At 52.8% G+C, this 26,353-nt stretch overlaps 1 protein-coding gene across 3 annotated transcripts; it reads left to right on the top strand.

Annotated features, from left to right (window-relative positions):
* Positions 1–1,846: 1,846 nt before the first annotated feature.
* On the top strand, positions 1,847–26,239 carry LOC142021895 (uncharacterized). Of its 3 annotated transcripts, none has more exons than XM_075011181.1 (15): positions 1,847–2,328; positions 3,146–3,243; positions 6,640–7,788; positions 10,619–10,835; positions 11,472–11,629; positions 12,957–13,058; positions 14,003–14,200; positions 14,808–15,343; positions 16,615–16,918; positions 18,218–18,434; positions 19,965–20,107; positions 21,134–21,247; positions 22,602–22,805; positions 24,706–24,799; positions 25,954–26,239. In XM_075011181.1, exons 3-15 carry the CDS (start codon positions 6,900–6,902, stop codon positions 26,015–26,017), a joined length of 3,240 nt encoding a protein of 1,079 aa, XP_074867282.1. In that variant the 5' UTR covers positions 1,847–2,328; positions 3,146–3,243; positions 6,640–6,899; the 3' UTR covers positions 26,018–26,239. The 3 variants fall into 3 exon arrangements, with proteins under 3 accessions (XP_074867282.1, XP_074867283.1, XP_074867281.1); XM_075011182.1 differs by having other exon boundaries at positions 1,848–2,328; positions 14,805–15,343; positions 16,615–16,888; XM_075011180.1 differs by having other exon boundaries at positions 1,848–2,328; positions 14,805–15,343.
* Positions 26,240–26,353: the final 114 nt, after the last annotated feature.

The raw sequence follows: 26,353 nt of genomic DNA, 5'->3' as shown, positions 1-26,353 counted from the left end.
CATGTCATTGCACCTCCCGGGTCTCAGCGTGGATTAGTATTCTACATTCCATAGCAGGAGTGGCCAAGCCGTGGCTCGTGAGCCACTGTTAGCTTTTTTACAGCTGGGCTATGACTGCACTGCGCCTTAAACTCAAAATAAGCTACACAATTTGTGTTGCACAAATTGCTGAATTTGAGTTTACTTATTTCAAACCTGGTGCCATTCAAGCTGCACCAGTGTTCAAAGTAACCATCTATTTTGACGTTTCCGCTAGCTTTTGTACAACGAGGGGTGCTGGAACTGGAATAGTGCTGCTATTTTGAGTGTGTCTAGCCATGGAGTTGCTATTTCAGGGTACATTTGTGGGAACTATAGTGTAGCCATAGCCCTAAAGTGCAGCTCACGGAGTTGTCCACACCTGCCCGCTTCCAGGCAGTGGGGCAAGGAGCTCAGGGCTTCTGTCCTGTGGCAGGGTGATAGGGCTAGAAGCATCTGCCCCGCAGAAAGAGAGTGCTCAAGACTTCAGCCCTGTGGCAGATGCCTCCTGGCGGGGCAGGGCTTTGGCAGGAGCAGAGCTGAAGCCCCAAGCCCCCTGTCCCTGCGGGGCTAGTCCTGAGACCTGCCCCCCAACAGACAGAAGCCTTTAGCTCACCACCGCTTCACAGAGCACAAGCCGCACTCTGGCAGGCAGACTTGAGCTAGCCTGACTGAATACCAGGTTTCCCAAGTCCTAGCCTAGTGCACTCAGACATCCTTCCTCAGCCATTACACGACATATGGATTGGCATCGTTCTCTCCATGGTACGGCTGGGGAATCTGCTGTACTGAGGCAAAGTGACTTACTCAAGGCAGCTGGTTCAAACACCTTCCTCACCCTAGTCCATGGCATTCCCTGCCTCTCAGTCCCGTCCCCCCGTTAGCTGCAGCATTTGCTCTTTCTAGCAGGGTTCAGCCAGCTGTTGACTTCAGCCGGTACTTGATGCTGGGCCAGATTCCTGATAACTTAGTAAAGCAGGTCAGGATTTTCCTGAGCCCCCCCACTCACAGGACTGGCCAAGAGCCCTCACCAGCGAGCGAGTCGCAGGGAACAGTGACCAGGATCGCCTGAGAGATGGGGGAGGGCTGGTCCCTGCTACCTCACCTCCTCCCAGCAACTCAGACTTCTAACATAAACACAGAATCTGCAGCGCCGAAAGGAGACCCCAGGGTCGGGGGCGTGGGGGGGGTCCGCAGACTATGTTGAAGGTTCCCCAAGGAGCCCACACACATCTGCATAACTAATTCCAGGGACACTGACTGGAGTGGGGGAAGAAGGAAAGTAACAGGAATGGTGGATTTTCATAAACAAAACAATGTTTTCAGTGGAAAAGTGTTGACTCCGGTGGACTGAAACGCCTGGCAGGCAACTTTTCACCAGTTGTTTTAGTAAAAACGATTCTTTTTTAAAGACCCCAAATGTTTCTTCTCAGCATTTCCAAATGGAGAAGTTTAGTTTTGAAAGGACCTTTGAATTCGTTTTAAACAGTAAACGTTTCAGTCCTCAAGCGGAATGGAAGGCCTCGACCGGCCGCAAACGGTGTTTTGCCTCCTCGATTTTACTGAACACTTCGTTTCGAGTTGCTTTTGTTTCCTTCCCCGATTGCCAAAGCTGCGAAACCCCCGACTGGCGCAGCTGCCCTGCCCAGACTCAGGGCGCGGGATTGGTGGAGCTGAACGGATTCAGAGCTGGTTTTCTTTGCCAGGGCTGACAGGATGTCGCTTGATTTTGATTACAGCAACTCGGGCCTGGAAACAGCCTTGCGCAAGGGTGACAGACGCGGGACCCTCTCACTACCCAGGGCGTTTCCACCAGCGCCCCAGTTCCCAGGCTCCGCGGCCCCGGAGGACTTTGTGATCCGGGGGTGGGACTGCAGACCCCCGGGTGGTCCCCGGACCCCACGTCCCTGCTCCCCCCGCCGGGGACTCGGGGAGGGAGTTTTGGGCGCAGCGCGGGCTCGGGCGTGGGAGGGGCCGAGGTCCAGGCTCTGGGCCGCCCGGACCGCGGTGCCCCAGGCGAGGCAGGTCTCCGCCTGCTCCGCGCCGCGCTGGGAAGGGGGCGGACAAGCTGGACAAGGCCAGCGCCTGCCGGGGCCCGGGTGCCGCTCCCAGCGCTGCCGGCGGAGCCCCGCGCCGCGCCCACCCCCGGGGGCTGCCCGGGCCGGGGCGGGGCGGGGCGGGGCTGCCCGGGCCGGGGCGGGACGAGCTTCCCCGCAGGACCAGGCTGGGAGCCGCCGCCGCCGCCGCCTGAGAGGGGCGAAGACCCCGCGAGCCTCCCGGTCTCCGGGCCGCGCCGCAGTGAGCAGCCAGGTGCGCGCGGGGCGGGCGCGGCTGACCCGGGCGGGGTCCAGGCCCCGCTGCTCGTCCCGCGTGGCCCCGGGGCGGCGCCGCACGTCTCCCGCCGCCGCTTGGGCCGGGCCGGGCCGGGCCGGGCGCGGAGCCCCCCGGGTGCCGCCTCCCTCCCTGCCGGGGCCGGGGCCCGGCGAACCGCGCGTGGGGCGGGGGCCGCGCAGACCTGCCGCCCCTAGCGGGGCTGTGGGCCTGGCCGCGCGAGGCCCTGTTGCGGCAGCGTTTGGTGTCACCTCCCGGGCTGCAGCCACGCGCGTGGAGCGCGAGGGAGCCGGTCACTCAAGCGCCCACGGGCAGTGGGAGGCGCGGGTAGTGTCTGTGCCCGATGTCACCTGGTTTGGAGGGCTTCCCAGGGCCACACATCTCGGGTGAGCTCAGGGCCTTGGGAGGGGGCAGGGGGGGCGTGACCCGCCACAGAAACACTCGTGGAATGAAGAAGGTGCCTGGGCCGGTTAAGTGGCTTCATTTGTCGGTTCTTCCCACCTCCAGTTCCAGGCTGGTTTCAGAAATGGACACGCTGTTCTCTTGCTTTGGCAAATGGGGCGTCTATCCCAGGAGCATCAGCAGAGAGTGACCAGCTGAGACTGGCTGTTCCCACTGGGTCTAGAAAAATTTACCTGCTGCACTGCCCCATTCAGCAGCGTTCTGCGCAGATGAAGTGGTGCAGACAGTGCAAGCGCGATGCCAGCAGCTTAGGAGCTGATCTGGCTTGCAGCCTGAGGAAGGAAAGTAGGTGACAAGTAGCAAACCCATTGATTTTTACCTCTCCCTCCCACAGAGCTTGTAACAACAGACAAGGACTTGGCTTACCAGCTCTGAAAACAGCAGGCAGTTCAAGAAGGGGCAAAGAGGCAGTTTGGTGGAGCTTGGTGTCAGGTAACAAACTGCTTCTCTGTCAGGTGCCCTCAAACATACACATCCCTCCTGAGCTGCTGGGAAATGCCCTGAGACTGCCCTGCCCGGTCCTTCCCTTTTCCCTATCTCTGAAGCCTGGAGTTCGTATTGCATCTAGTTCTGGCCCACCAGTACAGAAAGGGTGTGGACACGCTAGAGCGGGTTCAGCGGAGGGCAACAAAAATGATTAGGGGTTGGAGCACGTGACCTAGGAGGAGCGGCTGAGGGATCTGGGCTTATTTGGTTTGCAGAAGGGAAGAGTGAGGGGTGATTTGATAGCAGCTTTCAGCTTCCTGAAGAGGGCCTCTAATGAGGATAGAGTGAGGGTGTTCTCCGTAGTGACAGATGGCAGAACAAGGAGCAACGATTTGAAATTACAGTGGGGGAGGTTGCATATTAGCAAAAACTATTTCCCCAGGAGGGTGGTGGAGCGCTGGAATGTGTTACCTAGAGAAGTGATGGAATCGCCATCCCTGGAGGTTTTTAGTCCCAGCTTGACAAAGCCCTGGCTGGGATGATTTAGTTGGGGTTGATCCTGCTTTGGGCAGGGGGCTGAACTCGATGACCTCCTGAGGTCCCTTCCGGCTCCAGGATTGTATGAGTCTATGATCAAGTGGAGGGGGGCAGGCCAGCTCAGGAATTCAGCCTTCCCTGTGTGGCCTGCAGAGCTGGGTGGGAGTGGGATGGAGTTGCCACCAGGCTGGACTCCTGGTGCTGTGGGGTGAGAGGGACTGCAGGTTGCTACCTGTGGTAACCTTCACAGGATGTTAGAAGAAAGGGGGAAGTTCTCACATAATAGCCAGTTGACACCGACTGAGGCTGGACTAGGCACCACGATGGACTTGCACCTCAGAGAACCTGTGCCAGTTGTCCAGGGGCGCCCTGGCCTTGCCAGAGAAGGCCTCTCTCTCCTGCTTCGGCGCCCAGGCATTGTAACAGAGTGCACCTCCCGTCTTGACCGCTGCCTGGCTGAGGGGTGTGCTCGCTTGCTGCCTCTCATTGTCCTCCCTCTGGGACAGAGCAGCCCCCCAGGGCTCCCATCCTGAAGACAGTGTCTTTGCCCTCTTGGGCTTCCTGGCTACCAACTGTCCACCACTGGCTACCAGCTCTCCAACTGTCAATCAGTTCCCCTTTGGGGTGTCTCATTGTCTGGGCCACTTCCCACAGTGGCTGCTGGGGGTGGGGAGAACCTGGGCCCCCTACTACTCTGGGTCCCAGTTCAGGCACCCTGTAGGTAGCAGCCATCTTCTGTGTCCCCTTGCCTCTGTCACACAGCTTCTCCACTCTCCCGGGCCCTTACCCCATGGTGCTGCACTGTCTCTCCCCTCATCTCAGGACAGGGTCGGGGGGAACTGGTGAGGGAGAACCCAGAGGGCCACTGGCCACAGCAACCCCCGCCAGCAGTAGCCAGGACAACCTCCCTTGCCCCCAGGCCCTTCCTCTGCCCTCTCTCTCCGTCTTCTTGCCCCTGCTGCCTGCGCTTGCTCTGCCCCGATCCCATGTCTTCCCCTCCCCTCCCCCTCCTCCTCCAAGCGATGCAATCCCAGGGTCGAGCGGGGCTGGGTATCGGCCCCAGCCACAGGGGCTGGGCCCCTGCGCACTCACTAGCAGCCATGGGGGAAGCTGAGCAAGGCAGCCCCGCTTGCTTTGCTCCTCTCAGCTGCATCGCTCTGCTTCCCATATACTGGTGAGTGCAGGGACAGTCCCGCCCCTCCCCCCAAGTGACGTGGCCAGAAGAGCAGAGCAACTGGGAGCCACCTTGCTCCGTGACCTCTGCCACAGCTCGGGAGTGTGAGGGGAAGGACTGGCTGGCCCATGGCACGTGGGGGGCACGTGACCCTTTGTGCTGTCTCCACATGTCGTCCCTGCCTCAGGCCCTTGTCCTAACAGAGTCCCAGCAACCAGCTCAGGTTTCCTTCTCGGGGCTTGTTTTCACTATGGGGTGGATGGACCCCTGGTGGTCACGATTTTTCGGGGCTGGATGTAGCCGGGGTTCTTTCAGCCGCCCGGGGGCTGTCCCCCTCCGTGGACACGATTTTCTGTCCATAGAAGAAAATACTTTGTCACTAGAGTGGCTGTCCTCTCAGACCAAATTTTTTGTATGGGCTTTGTCCAGAGGCCAAAAGGGCTGGCTTTAGTCGGGGTTCTTTGAGCCATCTGGGGGAAGTCTCCCTCGGCGGACATGATTTTTGGGTGCTGGCTGTAGCAAAGGGTCCTTTAGTCACCCTGAGCCTTAACTGTTTCAATGATTCATTTGAGTTTCAGTGTAGCAACCGTGTCTACTGAAACATATTCTTCTTCCCAGGGTCTCTTTTGCCAGGTGGCGTAAATCCAGATCCAAGCCTGCAAAGATCCAGTGCTTTTGCATCCCGTTTTCAAAAACCTGTCAATTGGGGCAGGTTTATACCCCTCCCACCCCCTCAATTATAAAAAGCACATGTCTTATACAGGCAAGCCAGACCCATGTCTGGAAAAAGGGATGTTTGTTTAACACGGCAGGGGAAAGAGGGGAATGAAATGTGGGAAGATGTCATCAGATACCCACATCTACTTGCAGGGCATTTTTTCCCCCTGCTGCACCCGTGAAAATAGCCAGAATGCGCCAGGGCTCAGGGAACTGCGGGATAGGTTCCCACAATACACTGCGGCAGCGCTATATTTAAGCTATTTGTTTGTGGCAGCAATAAGTCGACTTTGTGGGGAGCATGTGGGAAGGTGAAGATGCTCAAAATCGAATGGATAAATCCCAGTGTTAAGAAATCAGTTTCAATAAACTCGATTTTAGCTTGTAGTTTAGATGCAGCCAAGGTCTCTCTCTCCCTGGCTCCTGTCGGTGCTTGCTGCCCTGTCCAGGGTTCTGTAGCTCTAACAGCCAGCCAGACTCCTCCAGATCTAGCAAGGAACTGACTTCCCTCTGGCCCTGCAGCTCTTCTTTTACTAGGCTGCCGGGCCCTGATTGGCTATGCAGTTTGGAGGACCCTCTCTACTGCCCTTTATGGGGCAGAGTATGACCATGGCCATGAGGTCTCCAGCACAGGGTTCCAGAGGGTCTGGTGCATCCTGTCGCAGTTGCTTTCAGGAAGACATTCATACTGGGGGTTGTGAGCCACGTGTCTCATCAGGTCGATGGGTAAGTAGCAGGTTGGAGTGGTGCTGTCTGGACGCAAAACTGATTGAGGGGCCACCCTGTGCTGCCCCTTGCCAGCATCTCATTCTTGCATTGTTGAAGAGAGCAACAGGGAAGGGTGGGTTGTTTTAGTGTTCAGTGGTGCATCTTTGGGGCAGATGCCTTTGGATACAAATTGCTCTTTAACGTCCTCAAGTTCCACTGGGATTTTTGTTTCCTTCCTTAGTGCGTATTTTTCTCTCTTTTTCAAGGGGCAGATTTGGAAATCCCTCATCCTCCTGATCCCCTTTCCTGCCAGTTTTTGTGGTGTTTCCTTTTATTCTGCACTCTTGGGCTCCCAAAAGAAGTATGGGTCTCCTCTGGGTACCTGGATCTAAGAGTTTCTATCGCCATCCAACCCTGGCAAGAAGACAGCACTGCTGAACATAATTCCATTCCCTACAGTCCTGTGTGCACCCAGCTGGTTTGAACTGGAAGAGAAATCCCGGCATTTTAGGACTTGGGAGAGCAAATGGCCCCCGCCACAGGAGCCAGACAGCTGGTGGCTACCACTGTGCTCCTGTGCGTGTCACTTTGTGAGGCACCTGCTCAGAACCTCATCGAGAACCGCCGGGAGCAGAAGCCAGAGCTCTCACTGCTGATAAATGAGGTCAATGCAGACAACCCAGGGGAAGACACCTCTGAGTTTGTGGAGCTCTATCACACCAGTGGCCGAGAAGCCCCCCTAGATGACTACTACCTGGTCTTTTACAACGGCAATGGCAACCGAGCCTACAAAGTCCTCAGCCTTCAGGGCAAAGCCACTGATAATCAAGGCTTCTTTCTTGTTGGGTCTTCTACAGTGAAACCTCGGCCCTCCGTGATCCTGCCTAAGAACACGATCCAGAATGGGCCTGATGCCATCGCCCTGTATTATGGGAAGGGGGACTACCGAGAGGGCATGAGGGTCACCAGTGATGGGCTGGTGGATGCCTTGGTCCACAAGTCTAAGAAGAGTGACACAGCAGAGGTGTTGCTCAGTGTGCTGACCCCTGACAGGGATGCTTTCCTGGAGGACCCTTCCTTCAGGACCACAGATGAGTCGATAGAAAGATGCCAGGGGGAGGGTTCTCAGTGGATCTTTCAAGTGGCCATGCCCAGCCCAGGCAAAGATAACCACTGCATCCCCTATTCCCAGCTGAATGCATCTGCTGTGCTGATCAGCGAGGTCCTTGCTGTGACCTCTCCTGGGGACTCTGAATTCATTGAGCTCCAGGGACCTCCTTCCACCACTCTCAGAGGCTTGGCTCTGGTGCTGATCGAAGGACAGACCAAAGAGGTGTCTTTCTCCATGGACGTTTATGGCAAGACTTCTCCTGAGGGGCTGTTTCTCATTGGGCACGCACAAGCCAAAACTCCAGGTAGGATCCCACTCTTGGTCTTTGTCTAAGCGGGAGTTACAGGTGGGAGAACGTCAGAGTCTGACTGTCCTGTCATTGCTCACCCCCATCCCCATTGCTCCCCCTTGGGGGGAGCCCCAGACACGAAAGACCCAGAGGGAGCTCATGACAGGGATTTGAAAACTGATTCTGGGGACTGTAAAAGGAGGTGTCATTTGTTTTTTTTTTTTCCAGAGAAGCACTGCTGGGGGGTGCCCAAGATGCTGCTCCCAGCTCGGCAGCGGGTGACCTTGGCAAATCATTTCCCTGCTCCATAGTTCAGTTTTCCCATGTATAACACAGAGCTGACTACCCTCTTGAGAGATTCTCCGCTGGCAGCCATTGGGGAAGGGCTAAGCAGCACTTGCCCCATCCCCATGAAAACCAAAGTTTTTTCTCTTTCTGAACCACCTGTAGAGTTACCAGGCTAGGCTCATGCTGACTGGCTGGCCTGGGATCTGAACTTCTGGCTTCTAACATTTCCTATGGAGAAATGGCTGGGGAACAAATGTTTTATTCAGATGTGGCCATTTGAATGGAGGAAACTGGCTGGTGGAGACACTGACTGCAGAGGTCTTGTGTAACTGTATGAGTCAGCGTTTATTAGTCATCTCTTACAAGCACTGGACTCTTATTTATACTTTTTAAAACTGTAATATACATTTCAAGCAGTCCAGTTACATTGGGTACCCAGAACTCTGGGTTCTCTTTTAAAAATAGTTCAGTCACGTAGACAGACGCTAAAGCGAAATCAAATCTATTTAAAACAAATGAGCTGAATGTGGCTTCAGGTCCTTCCCTTGGGTCATCTTCCCAAGTGCTATGGTTTTGCAGTCATCTTTTGGTGTGTCTGTATGAGTGTGCATTGGGAAGAAGGATGGTTTAGTGGTTAGGTTGCTGGCCTGGAACTCAATTCCCTGCTCTGCCACAGACTTCTTGCGTGACCCCAGATGAGCCACTCACTGAGGCACAGAGGGAGTTCTAGTGCTCACCTGCCTCCCCAGGAGGATGTGGTGTAGAAGTAAGCACCTTCCAGGCTGTGAAATGCGACGTACCGCAGCAGTCAAAAGCGTATATGAACTTAGATTCTGTTTCCCACGCACCTGAGAGATTTATGTGAATGTGGACTCTGAATAAAGGGGAAACTAAAAGTGCTGCTAAATGTGCAATGCTAACTGAAAAGATGAAAGGAAATCTCGTTTTCTGCTGTAACTTTGTCCTACTTGTAGCAGCAGCAGGTGATACATTTTCTGACCAAAGTTTTTTTTTTTTAAAAGTCCACCTCATCTTTTTAAAACTAGTCATGCCAAATAATCTCTACTTCCTTAGTCAAATTTCAAATGGCCAACAGTCCATTCTGGTTGTCCCTGTTTTCCTTCAGAAAGATAGTATTTTAAATTTACCCCAGAACCATCTGTACTTTAATGGGGTTTGAGATCTGTGAAAAAGCCAAGGGGATCCAGGCTATCTGGCAAGCTATACTACCTCTGGCTGTGATCTTCTCCTGTCTCAAGCGAAGGAGGGATAGCCTGAAGGGATGGGAAGTTCCCATGGAATATGTTTAATTTTGCTAATTCAGTAAGGGGTTCTCAAATCAGTATGAAACCAGTTCCCCAGGACAGCAGTAGGAGATGGCGTGCTGCCTGTGGAGAAATTTATGTTTCAGGTATAACGTTCGACACTTTTGGCCCATACTTCTTGTGGTTTTTTTTAGTTTGTATTTTTGTGGAGGTGGTGGTAGGGGCTGGGGCTAAGATTTTAAAAATAATAGTGATATGGGGTGTCTGCGTTCTTGGGTCCCCCCAAAATCAGGCACCATTGAAGGACTTGATTTTTCAGAGAGTGAGTGCTAGGTGAAAATCAGGCCTCTTTAAGGAACAGCAGGGCACCTTATTGGGATGCCCAACTCAATAAACAAAGCCCAGGACTGGGAACTGGGTTGCATCTCTGTCATTGATTCTCATTATGTCAAGAACTCCAATCTCCAGTGCCTGTTGTCCATCTGTAAACCAGGGACAGGGCTTCCCTGCCTCTTATGAGTTCCAGGGTTTCATTTCTTAATGTTTCACACTTTGAGGTTCTTGGGTTGAAAGTGCTATAGGAATATTATTAACATCCCACCTCCTGCAGTTTCAGTTAGCTAACAAGTGAAATAAAGTGATGTCAATGCCACAATAAAGAGAGGGGGAAAATAGGGAAAAGCGTCAAAATTATGACCTTTCCACCTTAGTTCCAGCCTCTTGTATTTATGTCTATAATATATCATCACTTTATATCACACGTTTATACTTCTACAGTAATAGAATACAAAATGGAATTTCTTAAGCAACTTTGTATATAGTGAGTTACGGTATATTCAGTTTTCAGCTTAACTTGCTTTGCAGATCTCATTGAGGATTAAACCAACTTTGAATAATAGCATATCTGAGCTTCTTTTCCCAATATCGTGCGTGTTGATTGTGTGATCGGAATGCAGGGGCAAATTTTTGCCTCCTTACGCTAGCAGCGCTCACCGAGCAGGACCAGCTCTGCTGCAACTCCCCCACAAAATCTACCTCTGAGCTCAGTGATGGATGGGAAATTGCAGCCCAGGAGATAGCTCTGTGTAGAAGTTGCCAGTAGAAGGGACAGGGAAAAGTGGGGGTTAGAGCAGAAGCTAGAAATGGAAAATAACTGTCCCTGTGCAATGTGGTGTCGTATGCTGCTCTGCTGACTCTGAGCTTTGTTAATTCCTGGCTGAGTCGTTTCCTGTTTATATATTCTTTCTTCATCGCTTCTACGCCATTCTTTCTCATTCCTCCATGCGGTGCAGTTGACCTGCCATTCCCACCAAACTCCAGCAGCCCTCTCCTCCACACTGGTTCCCAAGCTGTCGCCCTGTATGTTGGAAACATCAGCAGTTTCACACTGGGGAAAGCAGCATCTGCTACCAACCTGTTGGATGCTTTTGTGTATGCGAGCAATGGGAGCACCGTTCCAGAGCTCCTGGAGATCCTGACCCCTGGGAGATTTGCCTTTGAGACTCACAGGTGAGAAGACAGCTCCAGAGACAGGGGCTGTTGCATGTGGAAGAACTTTTGCTTAATGGACAGTTTTCTGTATTTCTAAAGCTGTGAGCAGACCCTGGACAAGGTCTTGGTCCCTGGCAAGAGTTATGTCACTGGTATCGATGGATGTGGGCATGAGCTTTCTGTGCTCATGATAGGCCAGCTGACTCTGTCCTTGGGGGCCACATTAGGTGTTACACCCCACCCCACTGGCACTCCTGCTCCTTGTGCTGATGGACCTATGGGCGCAGCAGCAGCCCCAGCACCCCCTGGCTGGAGGTGGTTTCTGTCACGTGCAGGGTTTACAGTCTGGGTCAGTGGCTCACAGTGCCCCCTGTACACATTGCTCCACAGCCCTGTCTCACGGAGGGAAGGGCTGAGTTGATGACAGAACACTCTTTCCTCTTGAGAGGGTCCAGTGAGCTCCTAAACTTCTTCCCAGAAAATTAGGGGTGACAGAGGAAGGCCCTGGCCCTTTATTTTGGGTAGGAAAGCAGATGTATATGGCTTCAGCGTCCGCTCCTGATGCAGGCTCCATGCCAATAAGTCAAGAGCACCAACAGTCTGGGCTGCAGATCCTATTTTCTTCTTTCTAATTTTTTTCTCTGCCCCTTTCAGCAACCAGTCAGGAAACATGTCCATGAGTCGGTGCAGCTGCTGCTCTGTGACCCGGGAGTCCTCTGTCTACACCCTCAGCAGTCCAACACCCAGACAGTTCAACGACTGCCCCAGCAGCCGTTTCAGCCAGTCCATCTCCCTCTGCTTCCGGGTAGCAGGTGGGTCCTAGATCCCTTCTCTGCTCCGACGGAGAACCTAACAAACTGCCTTAGCAGGACAAACAGGTGGACATTGTCCCTTTATAAACTTCACTGAGACTACTTAGCACTTCAGCTTCTACTGCCCGTCCTGGGAGGGGCTCTCGTCTTCCTGGAGCACCTGTGATGCCAACAGCAGCATGGATTTAGCGCTGTCTTGTCAGGGCAGCATCATGAGCTCTCCGTTTAGCTCTGCTTCCCTATTGATGCAGCTTAGAGGACGGACAAGAGCAGGAGGGGAGAAGTGCTCCTCTCTCCCCAGAGACAATGGGGTCCCATGTTTATTCCCAAGGCAGGTACTCACCTGTATGTCCAGAGCTGGCACCAAGCCTCTGACTCACTGAAATCCCCATAAAACCCTCACGGTTTCACCATTCAGAAGGTCTGAGGCACAACATCCTTCAGCCCTTGTAGCTGAAGTGACTTGGCAGAGGTAATAACATTTAGGCACTTACAGCATTTTTGTGGGTAGCCTGCAAAGCCCTTTCCAAAGATAAATTGTTTTGGGGCCAGGAGGAGGCAACATTATCCCCCTTCCACAGGTGGAAGATCTGAGGCCCAGCAAGTCATAGAATTTCAAGGCCAGAGAGGACCATTGTGATACTTTGACCTCCTGCACAGCACCAGCCACAGACCTTCACCCATTTCTTTCTCCATAGCTTCTGAAACACAGCCCCCACCTAGTCAGTCCCCTTCATCATAGACAGGGAGACTTGCCACTGTGCTCACAGGGAAGAAGCCGCTAATAAGGAAGGTACGGGTGAGGAAGAAATTTGCTTAAGGTTATGCAGGGAGTTAAGTGACAGGCTGGGACTAGAATCAAGGTTTCCTAAAGAGTTTCCTAGATCGTCCCACCTCCCAGAAGCACAGGATACAGAGGGTGCAGGTGTGAGAAGAAGGATGACACCAGGAGTGTCACTCATGTCCAGGGATCTGCAGGAAAACAACTCTGTTTTGGAAACAGAGACATCACACTGACTTTGGGTTCAGCAGTACACACCGTTGGTGTGTGGCGCGGTGGTGGGGTCCACCCCTATCCCTCGCAGAGGTTTCTCACTCTCTTCCCTCCCAGTAAACAAATTCCAGGAGGAACCTCCTCACTTGCTGTGTCTCTGTACTCCATGCAAACCACAGCTCCATCTGGTCTCCTTGAGCTCTAGCCAAGAGCTGGGCTGCTACAGATGCAGCAGCAGCTAGGATGCACCGGGTGGTGTTAACCTTGAACTTGTGCCTCTTGTTGACAAATTCTTCACTTCTTCAGGTCACTCCCACTCTCTTTGTTTCTCAGATTGCCGCCAGTGGCTGCCGGGCCCGTACGAGATACAGATGGCTCTAGCCCAGGCCCTTGACAGCCTGTGCCATTGTGCAATATCTGCTGCATACTTTAAAGGTGAGAGAGAGGTGTCTGGGACCTGTATTTGTAAGAGCTCACTCCCTGGCAGTGGCCTGCACCTGGCTTCACAGGGGCATTTCCACCTCCTATGATGAAGCCCAGCTGTTTTATTTGTGAGCGTGGGTGAATTTGCTGCTCGTGGCGCTGACTGGGCCTGGCTAGGGCCATGCCTGGTGCAGACAGGTGCTGAGTAGTTGCCCCTGTTGTAGCTCGCCAGTGCATTTTAGTCCTGACTTAGAGCTGTCACTGTGAGGCCATCCCTGAGCCTTTCTGTCATTTGGACTTGTGTGTTTCCTAGTGTAACCTGGCTAAGCCCAGGCCCCAGTTAGATTTGGAGTCAGTTCACTAGACAGAGAGAGAGTCCCAGTACACAGGTGCTACAGTAGGGAGATGGGTTCAGTCTTGTAATAGTGGGTGGTAATCAACAACAACAAGGGTCCCATTTTGATGTGCACTGGGGACCACGTTATGGCTCTGTCCCAAGTTCAACTGTGTGGCAGCAGAGGTACCTCTTCATAGTGACCATCTAGACTGCGCGTTACTGCATGACCATGGAGAGCTGACCACAACTCTGCCATCAGCACAGACAACCGTGTTCAGCCTGTCGTGGTTAGACTCTGCCGAGCGTCCCAGCCAGGCTGCTGCTGGGCAGCTGTTGCAGCCTGAAATACAATGAAGGGTGTGATTTTGAACACATGCAGACTGTCTGGGTGTCCCACCTGGCCTCTAAATCATAGACCAGGCTTCTGTGCCGGAGGAAGGGCTGGGAAGCCTATTACAGGCTTGCATCAGTTCAAATTCCGTTGGCTAACTTCTGCTGCCGAGAAGCAGCCCTGGGTGGGAGCGGGGTGGCGTGAGAAGATGTACTAGCAGCTCTGGATCACTTGCGGAGAATGGGTGGCTGTGGGCAAGCTGATGCAGCTCTCTGCTTTCCTCTTCAGATCCTGTCACCACATGCTGGAACACTGAGCTTGTACTCACTGTGCTCCTGACTGCCAAGTCAGCTGAGCAGCTGAGCAGCCTGTTACAGGCCTTCACCAGCTTCCTGGAAAGCCCCAGGGAAGCAGGTTTCGGTGGCTGGAATGCCACAGTGGAAAATGCCTGTTCCGAAGATGCTAATGTCACAGCCTCTCCTACAGGTACAGATGTGGTCTCCTCATCTTAAAAAAGATACATCTGCATTAGAAAAGGGCAACTAAAATGACTAGGGGTTTGGAATGGGTCCCCTAGGAAGAGAGATTAAAGAGACTAGGACTCTTCAGCGTAGAAAAGGGGAGACTGAAGGGGGATGTGAAAGAGGAATATAGAATTATGAGTGGTGTGGAGAAAGTGAACAAGGAAACATTATTTACTGGTTCCCATCACATCAGAACTAGAGGACACCAAATGAAATGAATGGGCAGCAGGTTTAACACACATAAAAGAAAGTTCTTCTTCACACAGCGCACAGTCAAGCTGTGGAACTCCTCGCCAGAGAGGCTGTGATGGCCAGGGCTAGAACAGGATAAATTCGTGGAGGTTAGGTCCGTTAGTGGCTATTAACCAGGATGGCTAAGGAACGGTGTCCCTGCCCTCTGTTCATCAGGAGCTGGAGAGGGATGACAGGAGAGAGCTTGGTTGACCGATACCTGTTCGGTCTACTCCCTCTGGGGCACCTGGCATTGGCCACTGTCGCCAGACTGGACACTGGGCTGGATGGACCTTTGGTCTGACTCAGTGTGGCTGTTCTTATGTTCACATCAGCAGGGACCAGTGAGCCACCTTCCTGCTCAGCCAAGCTGCTCATCAACGAGATGAACCCGGACAACCCCGGAGGCCTGGAGGACATGGAATACATTGAGCTGTTCTACACCGGGAGGACAAGTTTTGATCTCCGTAGTTACTGGCTGGTCCTTTATAATGGCAAAAACAATGAGGCCTACTGGGTAAAGAATCTGACAGGCTACCATACGAACGAGTGGGGCTACTTCCTGCTGGGGAGCGCGGCGGTGACCCCGAGTCCTGTGATTGTTCTGCCTCCAAACACCATCCAGAATGGGGGGGATGCCGTTGCTCTCTATCACAGCACCACGTTCACCTACAGTGTGGGCATGGCTGTGACTGAGGCAGGGCTGGTGGATGCAGTTGTCTACAAGTCCCGGGCCTCTGACAAGGCAGATAAGTTGCTCAAAGTACTGACCCCAGGGCAGAATATCCTGTATGAAGATGACTCCTACCACAGAGATGATGAGTCTCTGAGCCGGTGTAACAGCCACAGTCCCAGATTCCACGACAGCTTCCAGGTAGGGGGCAGGAGCTCTGTGGTCTGCACTCTGTGTGCGTGTGTGTGTGCATGCTGTGCTCCCGTCAGCCTGTCAAGCTGACATGTGGCCACTCATACCTGTTGCTTGTGCCCTTTGGTTTGGCTCTCTTCCCCCGCACACTCCTAATTCCTCTTCTTACCGTAAACCTCATCCAAACAAAGGCTTTCAGCATAAGCACCTCAATAATGACCAAAAGCTGAGAGGCTGCCGGTGAACAAGCACAGGCTCAGCCTCCTCGGTGCCGAGGATCTTAGTGGGCAAATGTAATGACTCAGCTCACCCTAAACAAGAAAGTTGGGTGCTAATGTTCTGACCCTGAGAAACGTGGGAATATGTCTGAACTGGGTCCCAAACATACACGGTAGCTTCTCCTCCTGAGAAGTTGCACACCACCTGAATTTTCAAGCTCTAGCCTCTCTAGTGCGTAATGTCCCAAGTACAGGACAAAATTTACCATCCACAGCACTCAACGTCCTTTTACTTGAGCGAAACATTTAAAGGGACAAGCTCAGGTGGAACTGGTTGATTTTGGTGTCTTTTTGTTTAACCCTGCTTAATTTTAAAACGTCTAAGTTTGACAGAGTGGCGCACACCACGTTTGTATCAGATTCCTTTGTTAAAGCTTTGTAAGGGTTTTTCTCTTCCCCTGCTGCAGTTTGGAAGGGATTTTCCAGAGGAGGACTGGGCATACCCAAAACTCATCCATGTTCTTGGGACGGGTAGCTTGTTCACAGCAGCTGGATGGACTCTTGCTAGCCAACAGCACAAGGGCCTGGGACACTGCCTGCTGTAGTGAGGGATTTGTGGAGAGACATCAGAGTCTCCTCTCCCAAGCAGACTCAGCACAAAGAGGTGTGGAGTGATATAGGGGACACTGAGAGGAGAGAGGAGTGAAATAGTGAGTTCTTGTGGTTGGGAAAGAAAATTATACTATGGAAGGAGACTTGTGCAGAGAGAGGAGCAGACCCAGCAGTGCAGCTGGGGGAGAGTCAATGGGGCATCTGATGGTGGCTGTGTACCCAAAAGAAGATTGTGGGGAGCAGCTGCTGCCCTCGCCCTTGAAAGTAAAGCCACTGAACCCTGAGCATAGGACAGGCCTGTGCTGCAGGGCCCCATTGCAGGTGGGGAGTCAGGTTGCAGCTGTGGGGGATAGGGAAACCCAGTGGTGTGAAGAGTTGCCGTCACCTAAAGGAAGGAGGGTAGAAAGGATCTCCCTGGCCCTCATGCTCTGCTCTCTCTGTCTCTGCAAGGTGGCTGCAATAACGCCATTCAGGGAGAACATCTGCACCAACTCCTCCCCACCATCTCCGTCCACCCCCACCTTCCGAATCAACGAACTCATCCTGGCCAACGGCACCACCCTGCTCATTGAGCTGAAGGGGAAGCCTGGAGCCACCCTCGAAGGCTGTACGCTGGTGTTCTTCTCTGGGCAGGATGGCAGAGCCTATGCCAGCATTCCGCTGCAGGGCACGTTTGGGGCCACGGGTCTGTTTGTGATTGCAGGGGCAGGACCTCCCAGGCCTGGTAAGGCTGACGACAGAGCGCCACGTGCAGGTGCCTCCTTCGCTCCCACGCTCAGTCTGGAATTGGGGGCAGTCCGGAAGGCTGGCTCTGAGGGGCAGCTGGGTGGAGACTGAGCGGCCTCCAAGCTGGGGGGTGGGATGGGGGTGCAATGGGCTGTGAAGCCTTTGATCCACAGGCTGCTGGTTTCAGTACAGCTGTTTGGGAGCCTGTGCAAACCAGTCCGGTGCCGCGTGGCCCCGAGCTGATTTCCCACTGAGCAGGGCTGACGGGCCCTTGGAGATGGAGGTGCCTTGGGGCCCCACAAGGGCTGTTCAGAGGAAGCTTGTCTTGATGCTACCCTGTTCTGCCACAAAACGGAAGGCTTCAGTCTCCAGGAGGGCCATTAACCCTTTCACCACCGCTGCCCTCACTTACTTAGAGAGACTTGGATATTAAGATGTCCGAGCCAATACTGGTTGGTGGTGCTGCCCTCCGCCCTGCCAGCATTTGGAATAGGTGGTGGTTGATGGTTGCATTTCCTTTGCATTATTCTTGTCATTTATGTGCCTTAAATTGCTGTGCCCTGCAAAGAGAGTCCTGCTTCTCAGAGCTACAGTCTGTGCCTTCACCAGCCGGTGGCTTTGCCGCAGCTTCAAACAACCTTTACTTGCCCCAGTTTCAGTTTCTGCTCTTGAGGTTGTGGTGTACCTTGATGCTTCAGTTCTCAGGGGTTTTTCAGGGCAGAGGAGTGCGCTGGCTTTGTGCAATCCGCACTAGCAGCTGCCAGTTTGCAGATGGCCTACGGTGAGGCGGGATGAGTTGTGCCTCTCATCATGGAGCAGCCTGCTTTGTCAGCCTCCATTTCGGATTGCTTGTTGTTCTGAATTCTAAGAGCGTACACTGCAGCCTTCCAGCCAGGCTTGCTGTTGGGGGAGAGGACAGGATGGGAGGCAAAGAGGATAACTGCCTCAGGGCCTGGCAATACTGAGGGCCCTTTCCCAGTCCCCTGCTTGACCTTGGGCCCTTTAAATTGCTGCCAGGGCACCACACTGTGTGCTCCAGGTGGCTCTAAGGGGGTGGAGGGGAGAGGTGGCAGGGCAGTGCGGCATGCTCAGGCAGCTCCGAGGGCCAGCTGCCCTACCCCTTCCAGGGGCACAGAGCTGCCCTCCACTTTGCCCAGGGACCAGCACGGCTGTCAGCTCCCCCTTGGTTTTATCTGACCTCTCTGGGCCTATGTCATGAGACGTAATGGGGAAGCACTAATGAAATCTGCTTCTTGCTGCTCTTGGCTTGTCACTTTGCCCAGCCTAATTTGTCCAGTGACACCAACTCATCTCCTGCTGTTTTCAGACCAGCAGCTGCCATTTGTTCAGGATGCTCCATCTGTGAGGCATGGCTCCGGCGCTGTGGCAGTGTACGGCCTAGGTCTGTGCAGAATTCCCGTCGGCATGATGGTGACTCTAGAGAACCTGATAGATGCCCTGGTGTACGTGTGGGACTCTAGCACAGGCAGAGAACTGCTGAGTGTCCTTGGCCCATCATACCTGGTGCCCTCTACAGAGAAGAGGTGAGCTACCTTCTAGGTCCAAATATGTGATGGGCCTTCCATTTAAAAAGTCTCCAGGTTTGCTGTGCCTGGAGGTACCAGCTGGCAGAAGATGGAGCTACAGGAGCTTTGAGCATTCTGCCTTTATATCCTCCAAATGGGAGTGTAGTGAGAACCGTAGAGCTGAGCAAGATGAGACAATGGAGACTGTAATATGGGGAACAATAATGCTCTACCAAATGTGACGTCAGGTCTTTTCACCCTAAGAATGAAAAAACACGATGAGAAAAGTCTCACCTGTACTGATTCAAAGCAGAACCAAGCTGTACATCTCAACAAGGCACATATGACATAGCACGTAATAATGGAATGCAAACTGTTAAAGAAATTGAAGTAAAATGATTCTCAGACATCAGCCCCAATGAACTAGTTATCTAAACTTTAATAGAAAAGCAACCAATAGGATTCTTTAGAAATTAAGTAAAATTATTTATATATTTGAAATTAATTTCCAAAGACTCTCATTTCTGCTCTAGAATTCTATAGGTTGGGTGTAGAATTTTATACACAAGTAACCCTACTTTTGATTTTAAAGATGTGCGGGGTTTTGTTTTTTTTTTCATAAGAGATATTTGTGGCATCAAATGAAGGAACACAAATTGTTGGAAAACTCCAAAAATAATCATCAGCTTTTGGTCTTTTCAAACCCCATTGGAGTAGTTCTTAAATTTCAAAAGTGGGTAAATTCTCACTTCTTGTTCAGTGAGATGCTTTGATGCTTGTATATTTAGCAAGAAAAAAGGAGAAGATTTAGAAAAGTGGCACTGAAGTCCTTTGCCTCTTGAAGGGTGTCTTGAGCCACTGGCCATCAGCCTACCCGGCCTTTCTGTGTCAATTGTTTGTATCCTAGCTATTGGATTGTCTTCTGACAATCACGTCTGACATGCACTGCACCTCTTCCTGGTAGGAAAAAAACCTGTCTCTTTCTTCGTGGGGAGAACAGAAGCACAGAGTTGCTGAGCCTTGTGGTTTTTTTCCAAGCCTTTGTATGAGGATGAGCATGAACGTGAGGGCATGTAAAAGTTTCTAGTCCTGGGGAGTATAGAGAAACACCTGAGCCCTGAAAGCTCAGAAAACACTCCAAAAGGTAAAACGTTACTTCAGGTGAAGGTGCTTTCGAACAATCTCATTTTTTCCAATTATCTGTAGGCACTAGAGGTGGGCAATATTGGGGTTGTTACCTCATCTCCAACCAGAATAAAGCTGTCCAAAGCCAAGGAGCCCATCCTATGGCCAGAGACGCTCCAACATTTTGTTCCCCATCGGAGCTGAAGCAATTGGTTAATCTTGTCTCTGGGACTCCTGCAAAGCTGCTTAAGTTAAAGCACCTTCCACAACTGGTGCCTGTCCTAGCAAGCTATCTGCTGTGTTGGATGAGCCTCCCCCACTGGCAGCAGCTGGGCTGCTGAAGGCGAGGCCCTGGCTGGAGTGTTGGAAGGAGCCCTTGAAATGTTGTATGTGTGAGACTTGACTCATTTCTCTTGGGGACAGGCCAGTGTCTCTGAGCCACTGCTCCTGCTGCGATGCAAGTGCTGCGCTGGAGTTTGCCATCTCCGACCCCACCCCTGGCTTGGAGAACAGCTGCCCGCTGCAGGCCTTTGCTGTGGACCTTGACGTGTGCCTGCTGATGCCCAGTAAGAGGAGCTGTTAGTTGATGTGGTGGGGTGTGGGGAGAGGCCGGGGCTGATCTGAGAGGAAATACGTTTGCTGAGTGCCCCTGCTCATGTGGGACAGACTGTGTGGAGAACATGCCTTAGTGCACCCTGTCAGCATGGCCTGCGCTGCACTCAGAGGTGGGGAGGAGGCTGGTGGGGCTAGGGCCCCTGCCTTTCAACGCTGGGCACGTCGGGCATGTCAGTCCTGTCACGGGGGCGGTGGTGCTGACAGGCAGGGCACAGTGCTTAATTCCAGGCAACTCTCTGAGCGCTCTGCTGTGGAAAGACAATTTGTGTTTCAGCAATGACCAGAAATCCCCTCTCACGTCTCTGTGGTGATAACTGGGGTGATAAATCACCCCCCCACCCACCCACCCACCCACATGGTTGACTCAGCCCATGCAGAAGAGTCTCAGCCAGAACCTGCCTGGGGAGTAAGTGGGGCTGCAGCTGTGGGGTCACACAGCTTCCTCAGTTCATCAGCCAGCATGGTTGTGTTTCATTGCCCCGAGCACCTAGATTTCCATGGGGGCGGGGAGCCTAGGGTTAAACTGGCGTACAAGTCTGTGGAAACCAGAAACGTGGCCCAAGTACAGGTGGAAATATCAGATGTTCCTATAAATAGAACCCCTGGGGGAAAGGGAATGAAACGCCTCATCTCCTCATCGGTGGTGACGCATGACTGTACATTCCTCTCAACGTTACATCTCGCCTGTAGAAAATCAAACTCTCATCGCAGTCCCTGGATTCAGTGGCTCTGTGAGCACCATGCACAAGCTCAGGCCAATATGGGGAAGGTGGAATCCCCTCACAACTGCTCTGCCATTTTGTTCTCTTCATCTTCTCTCTGTGGCTATTTCCAGGACCTCCCATCCAAGCCGTAGCCTGCCCCAGCTGTGCCTAACGGCTGAGCTCACACTAGGCTGGGTGTTTTCAGGGTTGTGCAGCTGCAGGGTAGTCACCAGGGCCAGCTGCACTTGATAACGTCTCCCTCTCCTCTCCTAGATTGCTCTGTGTGGACTGCAAACCCCGAGCAGGCGCGTGACAGCACTGAGAAGGTGTTAACAAAATCCATAGAGGACAACTGTGCCTGCGGCATCTCCCAATTATACCTACACGGTCAGTACCAAGCCCGCCCACTCTGTATTGCCCTTCTTCTGTTCCCGGTCCCAGTGCAGCCCAGCCTGCCTACCCTGACTGAAGGGAGGAGGCCAATGTGTTTGTTACAAGAGCAATGGATGGGCAGCCAGTGGTGATAAAGGAAAGAGAAACAGTGCCACCCCAAACCACAGGCCTCACTTACAGACCCCTTGCACTGGCAGGCTGAGGTACTTTCAGAGTGTGAGGAAGTAGGAGGCTCGGGCTGACGGGAGGTGGCCAGAGGCAGGGTCTGCCATTAGGAAGAACGAGAGGGAAGAAGACGATCTGACAAGTGAGATATGGCCAGTGCAGCAGGGAGGAGGGGAAAACCCGAGCCTCCTCCCTTCCTGCCGTGCTGCAGGAGGTCTGTGCAGGGACTTAACTCCTGCAGATCCCGTCATTTGAGCACTGCTGCTTGTGCCTGGGGAGATGCCCCTGCCCCTCGCTGTTTAGCCTAGAACAGGTGCTTGACGCAAAAGTTCTGCAAAATGCCTTCTGTGAACGTTGGCTGCGACTTGGCCAAGGCATCCACTAGAAGCCAGTTTGTGGGATGGCCCCTCTGAGTGTCAGCCCAGAGTTGTGTGCCCAGTGGAGCTCCTCAGCCCTGTGGTGAGCGTAACTGCGCTGTAACCAGGAGAGGGGCATTCAGAAGGTCTGTGGTGAGTGACTCCCAAAACATGCCTCATAGGTGAGCAGAAATGGTGTTATAGACTCCATCCCACTGAGGAGTCTGTGAGTGAAATTCAGAGGCCTCCATGTTCAGAAGAAAAATTCCCTTTGGATGCCCTCCTTGAAGTATCTTAAACGGGCCTGGTTTCCATTTGGCCAGTGCTCAGTAAGTACTTGTAGTCCCCAGGAAGGCCTCTGGGATCAGGTCCCCCATGACAGAGGCACCCAGTGTTACTCGTCATGTCTGAATATGGAGGCCAAGCCAGCTCTGGAGCTATGTGAGATGCTTTTCAGGAAGCAAATTGCTCAGATTTTGTTTTGTAAAGCTGGTAACTTGGAAGCTACTTTATTCATGTCAGTTTAGCAAGTTGATCCCTCTTGGCTTTTCTACGTTGAACCAAGCAGAGGGGGCATGGAATTGAAATTGTTTCAGCTGGGAACCTGATCACAGCCCGGCCTAGAATGAAACCCAAGGCTAAAGACAGACAGTGTTTTGATGGGGAATGGGGGCCAGGTTTGCGTTTTGTTTGTAGCGGACTGGTTTGGGTTCAATAGTGCTGAACTCTCATGAATTTTTGAACTGAGATAGCAGCAGAAATTTTGCAGGTTTAGTTGGGGCAACGCATCGAAACTGAACCAGAATCTCTTCCGTACTTCCCAGCAGAGCTTAATTTCAACTGCACAGCTTCCGTGGTGCAGCTCACAGGACAGGTGTGGGCCAGGTCACTGGAACAGCAGCATCTAATCCTGAACTGGCTGAAGGAGTTCACTGCCAGCCCCGATCCCTTTTCCGTGGCTGGGAGAGTACTTAAAACAATGAAAGAGTGCACTGCTCCAGACAACACAGCGTTAGAGTCACGGAATGGTGGTGAGTAAAGGGAAACCGGTACAATTACCTGAAAGACCAGTGCGTGGGAGGTCTAGAATGCCAGCTCGCCACAATATCCACACTGGAAACTGAATCAGGAAGGTGGAGGGAGCGGGTTGTGCTAAACGAGGTGACATTTAGACCCTCATCTCCACAAAATGGTCTGGTAAAAGCCAGTGGGGCCTGGCACAAGAAAACTAAGATCGTTCCGCTCCGGTATTACAGATGCCACCGTCACTAGTCCTGTCGCTTCTGTAGTAGTTGTGCAAGATGCTGAAGGGAAACAGCGCATGCCTTTTCAGAATGCAGCGTGAAAGACTGCATGCCTCACTAGCGAGAACTCTGCTACAGTATAACGCCCTGAATACAAAGGTCTTGCTAGGATACAGACTTGGCTATGACCCACAGCATCAAACCTCTGCAGTAAGTTCACATTCAGGGAACCCCAGCCCCCAGGTGGCCAGAGCAGCCCCAGGGCCCTGCGACCAGTGGCATGTGCTCTGCCTGGCATGTTGTCTTGTCTGGTGATGGTACAGCAGTGCCTCATTGTGGTCCTCGCAAGGCACCTGATCTTACAGGGTTCAAAACAGGGCGGGGGGGCTTCATATGGGGTTGCACTGCCACCTCTTACACCCACAGCACAATTCACCTTCCAGGACTAACAGCAATTCAGAGCAGGTTACCGTGTGTCACAGTGAGCCTTTCCCAAGCACTCGAGTCAGGACTGCACAGGTCACTGACGGGGCACTAGAAGGAGCCTTGCTCTGCTGAAGTGGAGCATCCGCTAGATCATGGTTTCCCACACTGGGGCGGGGGAATGAAACAATTCCACAAGGCAACCCAGCCCTGCCCCCATCATTCCCACCCCCGGAAGAAAGATCCGGCCTTTGCTTCCGGCTCTCAGCCCCTGCCGTTTTACGTGGGTGACCTGGCGCAGCCGCTATAAAAAGCAGGGAGCTGGTGAAGGCCCTCGTGGAGCCAGTTGCCCCCTGCAAAAGGGAGAGAGCGTGGGTTGGGTGGGGGAGGAGGAGGATGGGGGTAGATGGGAGGCTGGGGGTGCCTGGCTCAGGTGAGGGGATGTGGTAAGAGTGGGGGGCTGGTGGTGCCTTCCTTTGTGGGATGGGAGGGGCTTGGGTGGGCAGTTCATGGGGCTTGGGCGGCCACACGGCCAGCTTGTGGGATTTGCGGTGCTTGGGTGGCTGGCCCCAGCATGACAGGGTTCAGGTGGCTTGGGCTTGCGGCTGACCCAAGCATTGCAGGGTTCAGGCGGCTTGGGCTGGTGGCTGGCTCCAGCATTGCAGGGTTCAGTTGGCTCGGGCTGGCGGCTGGCCCCCGGCTGTGCGGTGCTTGGGTGGCTTGGACTGGCAGGCAGGTGGCTAGCCCCAGCAACGTGGGGCTCAGGATGGCAGGCGGGCAGCTGGCCCTGGCAGCGTGGGGCTTGGGTGGGCAGCTTGGGCAGCTGGCTCAGGGCTGGTCCCAGCAAGGCGGGGCTCAGGCAGCTGGCAGGCAGGCAAGAGGCTGGCCCCGGTGGCGTGGAGCTCGGGCGGGCGGCTCTGGCAGCGCAGGTCTCAGGCGGCTGTTGCAGTCAGCTTGGTGGCCACAAGGGGCCCAGAAAAACTCTTTGTGCTTGTGTTTAATTTTAAATAACATCTTATATCAAGTTTTTGTGTTTATTTTAAATTAAAAATTGTTTTTTTTGTTAAAGGGAGGTTGGCTGATGGTAAAGAAGAGGTCGGGGGGGCTCAGGAGGATTTCTCAAAAATCAAAAGGGGGGGGCGTGATGCCAAAGTTTGGGAACCGCTGCGCTAGATGAACAATACAGACTAGCGCAGGAACCCCTCTGAGAATATCGTACGCAGTTCAGCCCTGTCTCCACTGATGTCCCCTTCTCTTCTCACAGCCTCCTTCCATGCCTGGGAAATAGCCCTTTGCGTCTTGGGAGCTGTCCTGCCCACACTTGCATTAGTCGCTGTAGCCGTCTATTACTTCAGAAGGTAAGAAACCATCGTGTCTGCCCCTTGCCTAATGTACCACGGAGCGCCGTGAGTGACTACCACATAATGCCCCAACCACCCTGCTCACCACCTGGGGTTTAATGGCCAACTCAATGACCCGTGGACTCTGCCAGGGGCTGGACCTAAATTTAGTGGCAGGGTTCACCTGGCAGGGCAGCAGACTGCAGCTCCTGCTCCGGTTTCAGGTCAGGATACGATCACTGTGTGTATAGCACCGTGGGTGCATGCTAAACTCCAGCTGTCTTCTGCTGCTCTGAACGCTCATACTGATAACCTCCACCCTGATTCTATGATTACTTTTTGGCTGGGGGGAAGCAGGAGGGCCTAGTGGTTCCAGGAACCCAGGAGTAGAGATGGGCTGCCACTGGGCTGATGGGACTTGGTGGGGTTGGTGGGGGAGTGACTCAGATGACCAGTTTCTGTCTCTGGTTTCTGCCAAGCATCTCACCCTCCCTGTTGCTAGCCTGGTATCACTGCTAGACAGGCACTGGGATGACTCCGCTCATGTTAGACACAGTGAAAAAAGCAAAAACCTTGAAAATGCTTTATTTTAAACATTATTTGTAAACCAGAGAAGTTACTTTCTCAAGGTCTCTTCCCCAGTTGTTCAAATATTTGATTTGGTATAGTTGACAGCACACCATTTAATCAATTTCACTTTCTCTCAGTCTGCCACAGGTTGGAAAAAAGTATTTAACTGTCAATAGGGAAGTAGAAAAACCCTTGACCATTTCTTTAAAAGGAACTTTAGATATCGCCTGTGGGGACTTAAGAATGGATTCCTAAAAAATCAGCCAGCCACACATTCCAGTGCATTGAAACTAATGACATGCATTGCCACGAATGGGCCTCAGAGTCAACGCTAGCTGGAGACAGCTGGTATCTCTGAGTTTTGCCTGCAGACTGGACATTAGTTGCTGGTAGCTAGAAGGTTGTCAGCGTAAGTTACTATAAGGACAAGGGGTTTCTTAAACGTAGTTTTAACTTCTGTAGTAATTCTAAAGCCAGGGCCACAGAATCGCAGACCGTGAGACCCTGACTGCAGTATGCAGCATGCTTAGGGGGCCTTCTCTTTGCCAGCCCCTTAATGTAGGAGCAAAGCAACTAGCCTTCTCATGTTTTCCCGTTTTTAGACATTCCCTGAATTACACCACCATTGAAATGAACGACCGCAGGCAGATGGCAGCAGACTTCTAACTCTCCAGGAATAACTTCACTGGCAAGCTCCTCTCGGGTGGTTAGGGCTTGCATCTCGAGGTGAACAAGTTGCCTGTCCTACACCAGCACTGTTGCAAACACCCACAGTCCCCTGGGATCAAAACAAAAAAATCCCATGGGAACGTGACTTTACATCTAAAGTGCCTTGGTTATTTTTAAAACTGATTAGTCTACAAGTGACTAAAAGATTTAAGAAATGGGCTCTGTGTGGGTTCCTTTTCACCAAAGATTGTGGCAGACGGGGAGCTTGGAAGGGCCTGAGCAGTGGCCGGACAGCTGTGCGCATTGTGGATGGGTGGCTAGATTGTGCTGAGG

Source organism: Carettochelys insculpta, chromosome 16 (assembly GCF_033958435.1).
Source record: "Carettochelys insculpta isolate YL-2023 chromosome 16, ASM3395843v1, whole genome shotgun sequence".
In the NCBI taxonomy this organism is placed as follows: domain Eukaryota; kingdom Metazoa; phylum Chordata; order Testudines; family Carettochelyidae; genus Carettochelys; species Carettochelys insculpta.
Note: the sequence above shows the minus strand (reverse complement) of the source record. Positions and strands in the feature narration are given on the sequence as shown.

Bases quoted from the DNA above. Each gene is read 5' to 3' on its own strand.
- LOC142021895 (XM_075011180.1), top strand. From the start codon at position 6,900: ATGGCCCCCGCCACAGGAGCCAGACAGCTGGTGGCTACCACTGTGCTC. The intron at 16,919-18,217 runs GTGCCTCCTTCG...TGCTGTTTTCAG, and splicing joins CGACAGAGCGCCACGTGCAG to ACCAGCAGCTGCCATTTGTT. The intron at 24,800-25,953 runs GTAAGAAACCAT...TCCCGTTTTTAG, and splicing joins GCCGTCTATTACTTCAGAAG to ACATTCCCTGAATTACACCA.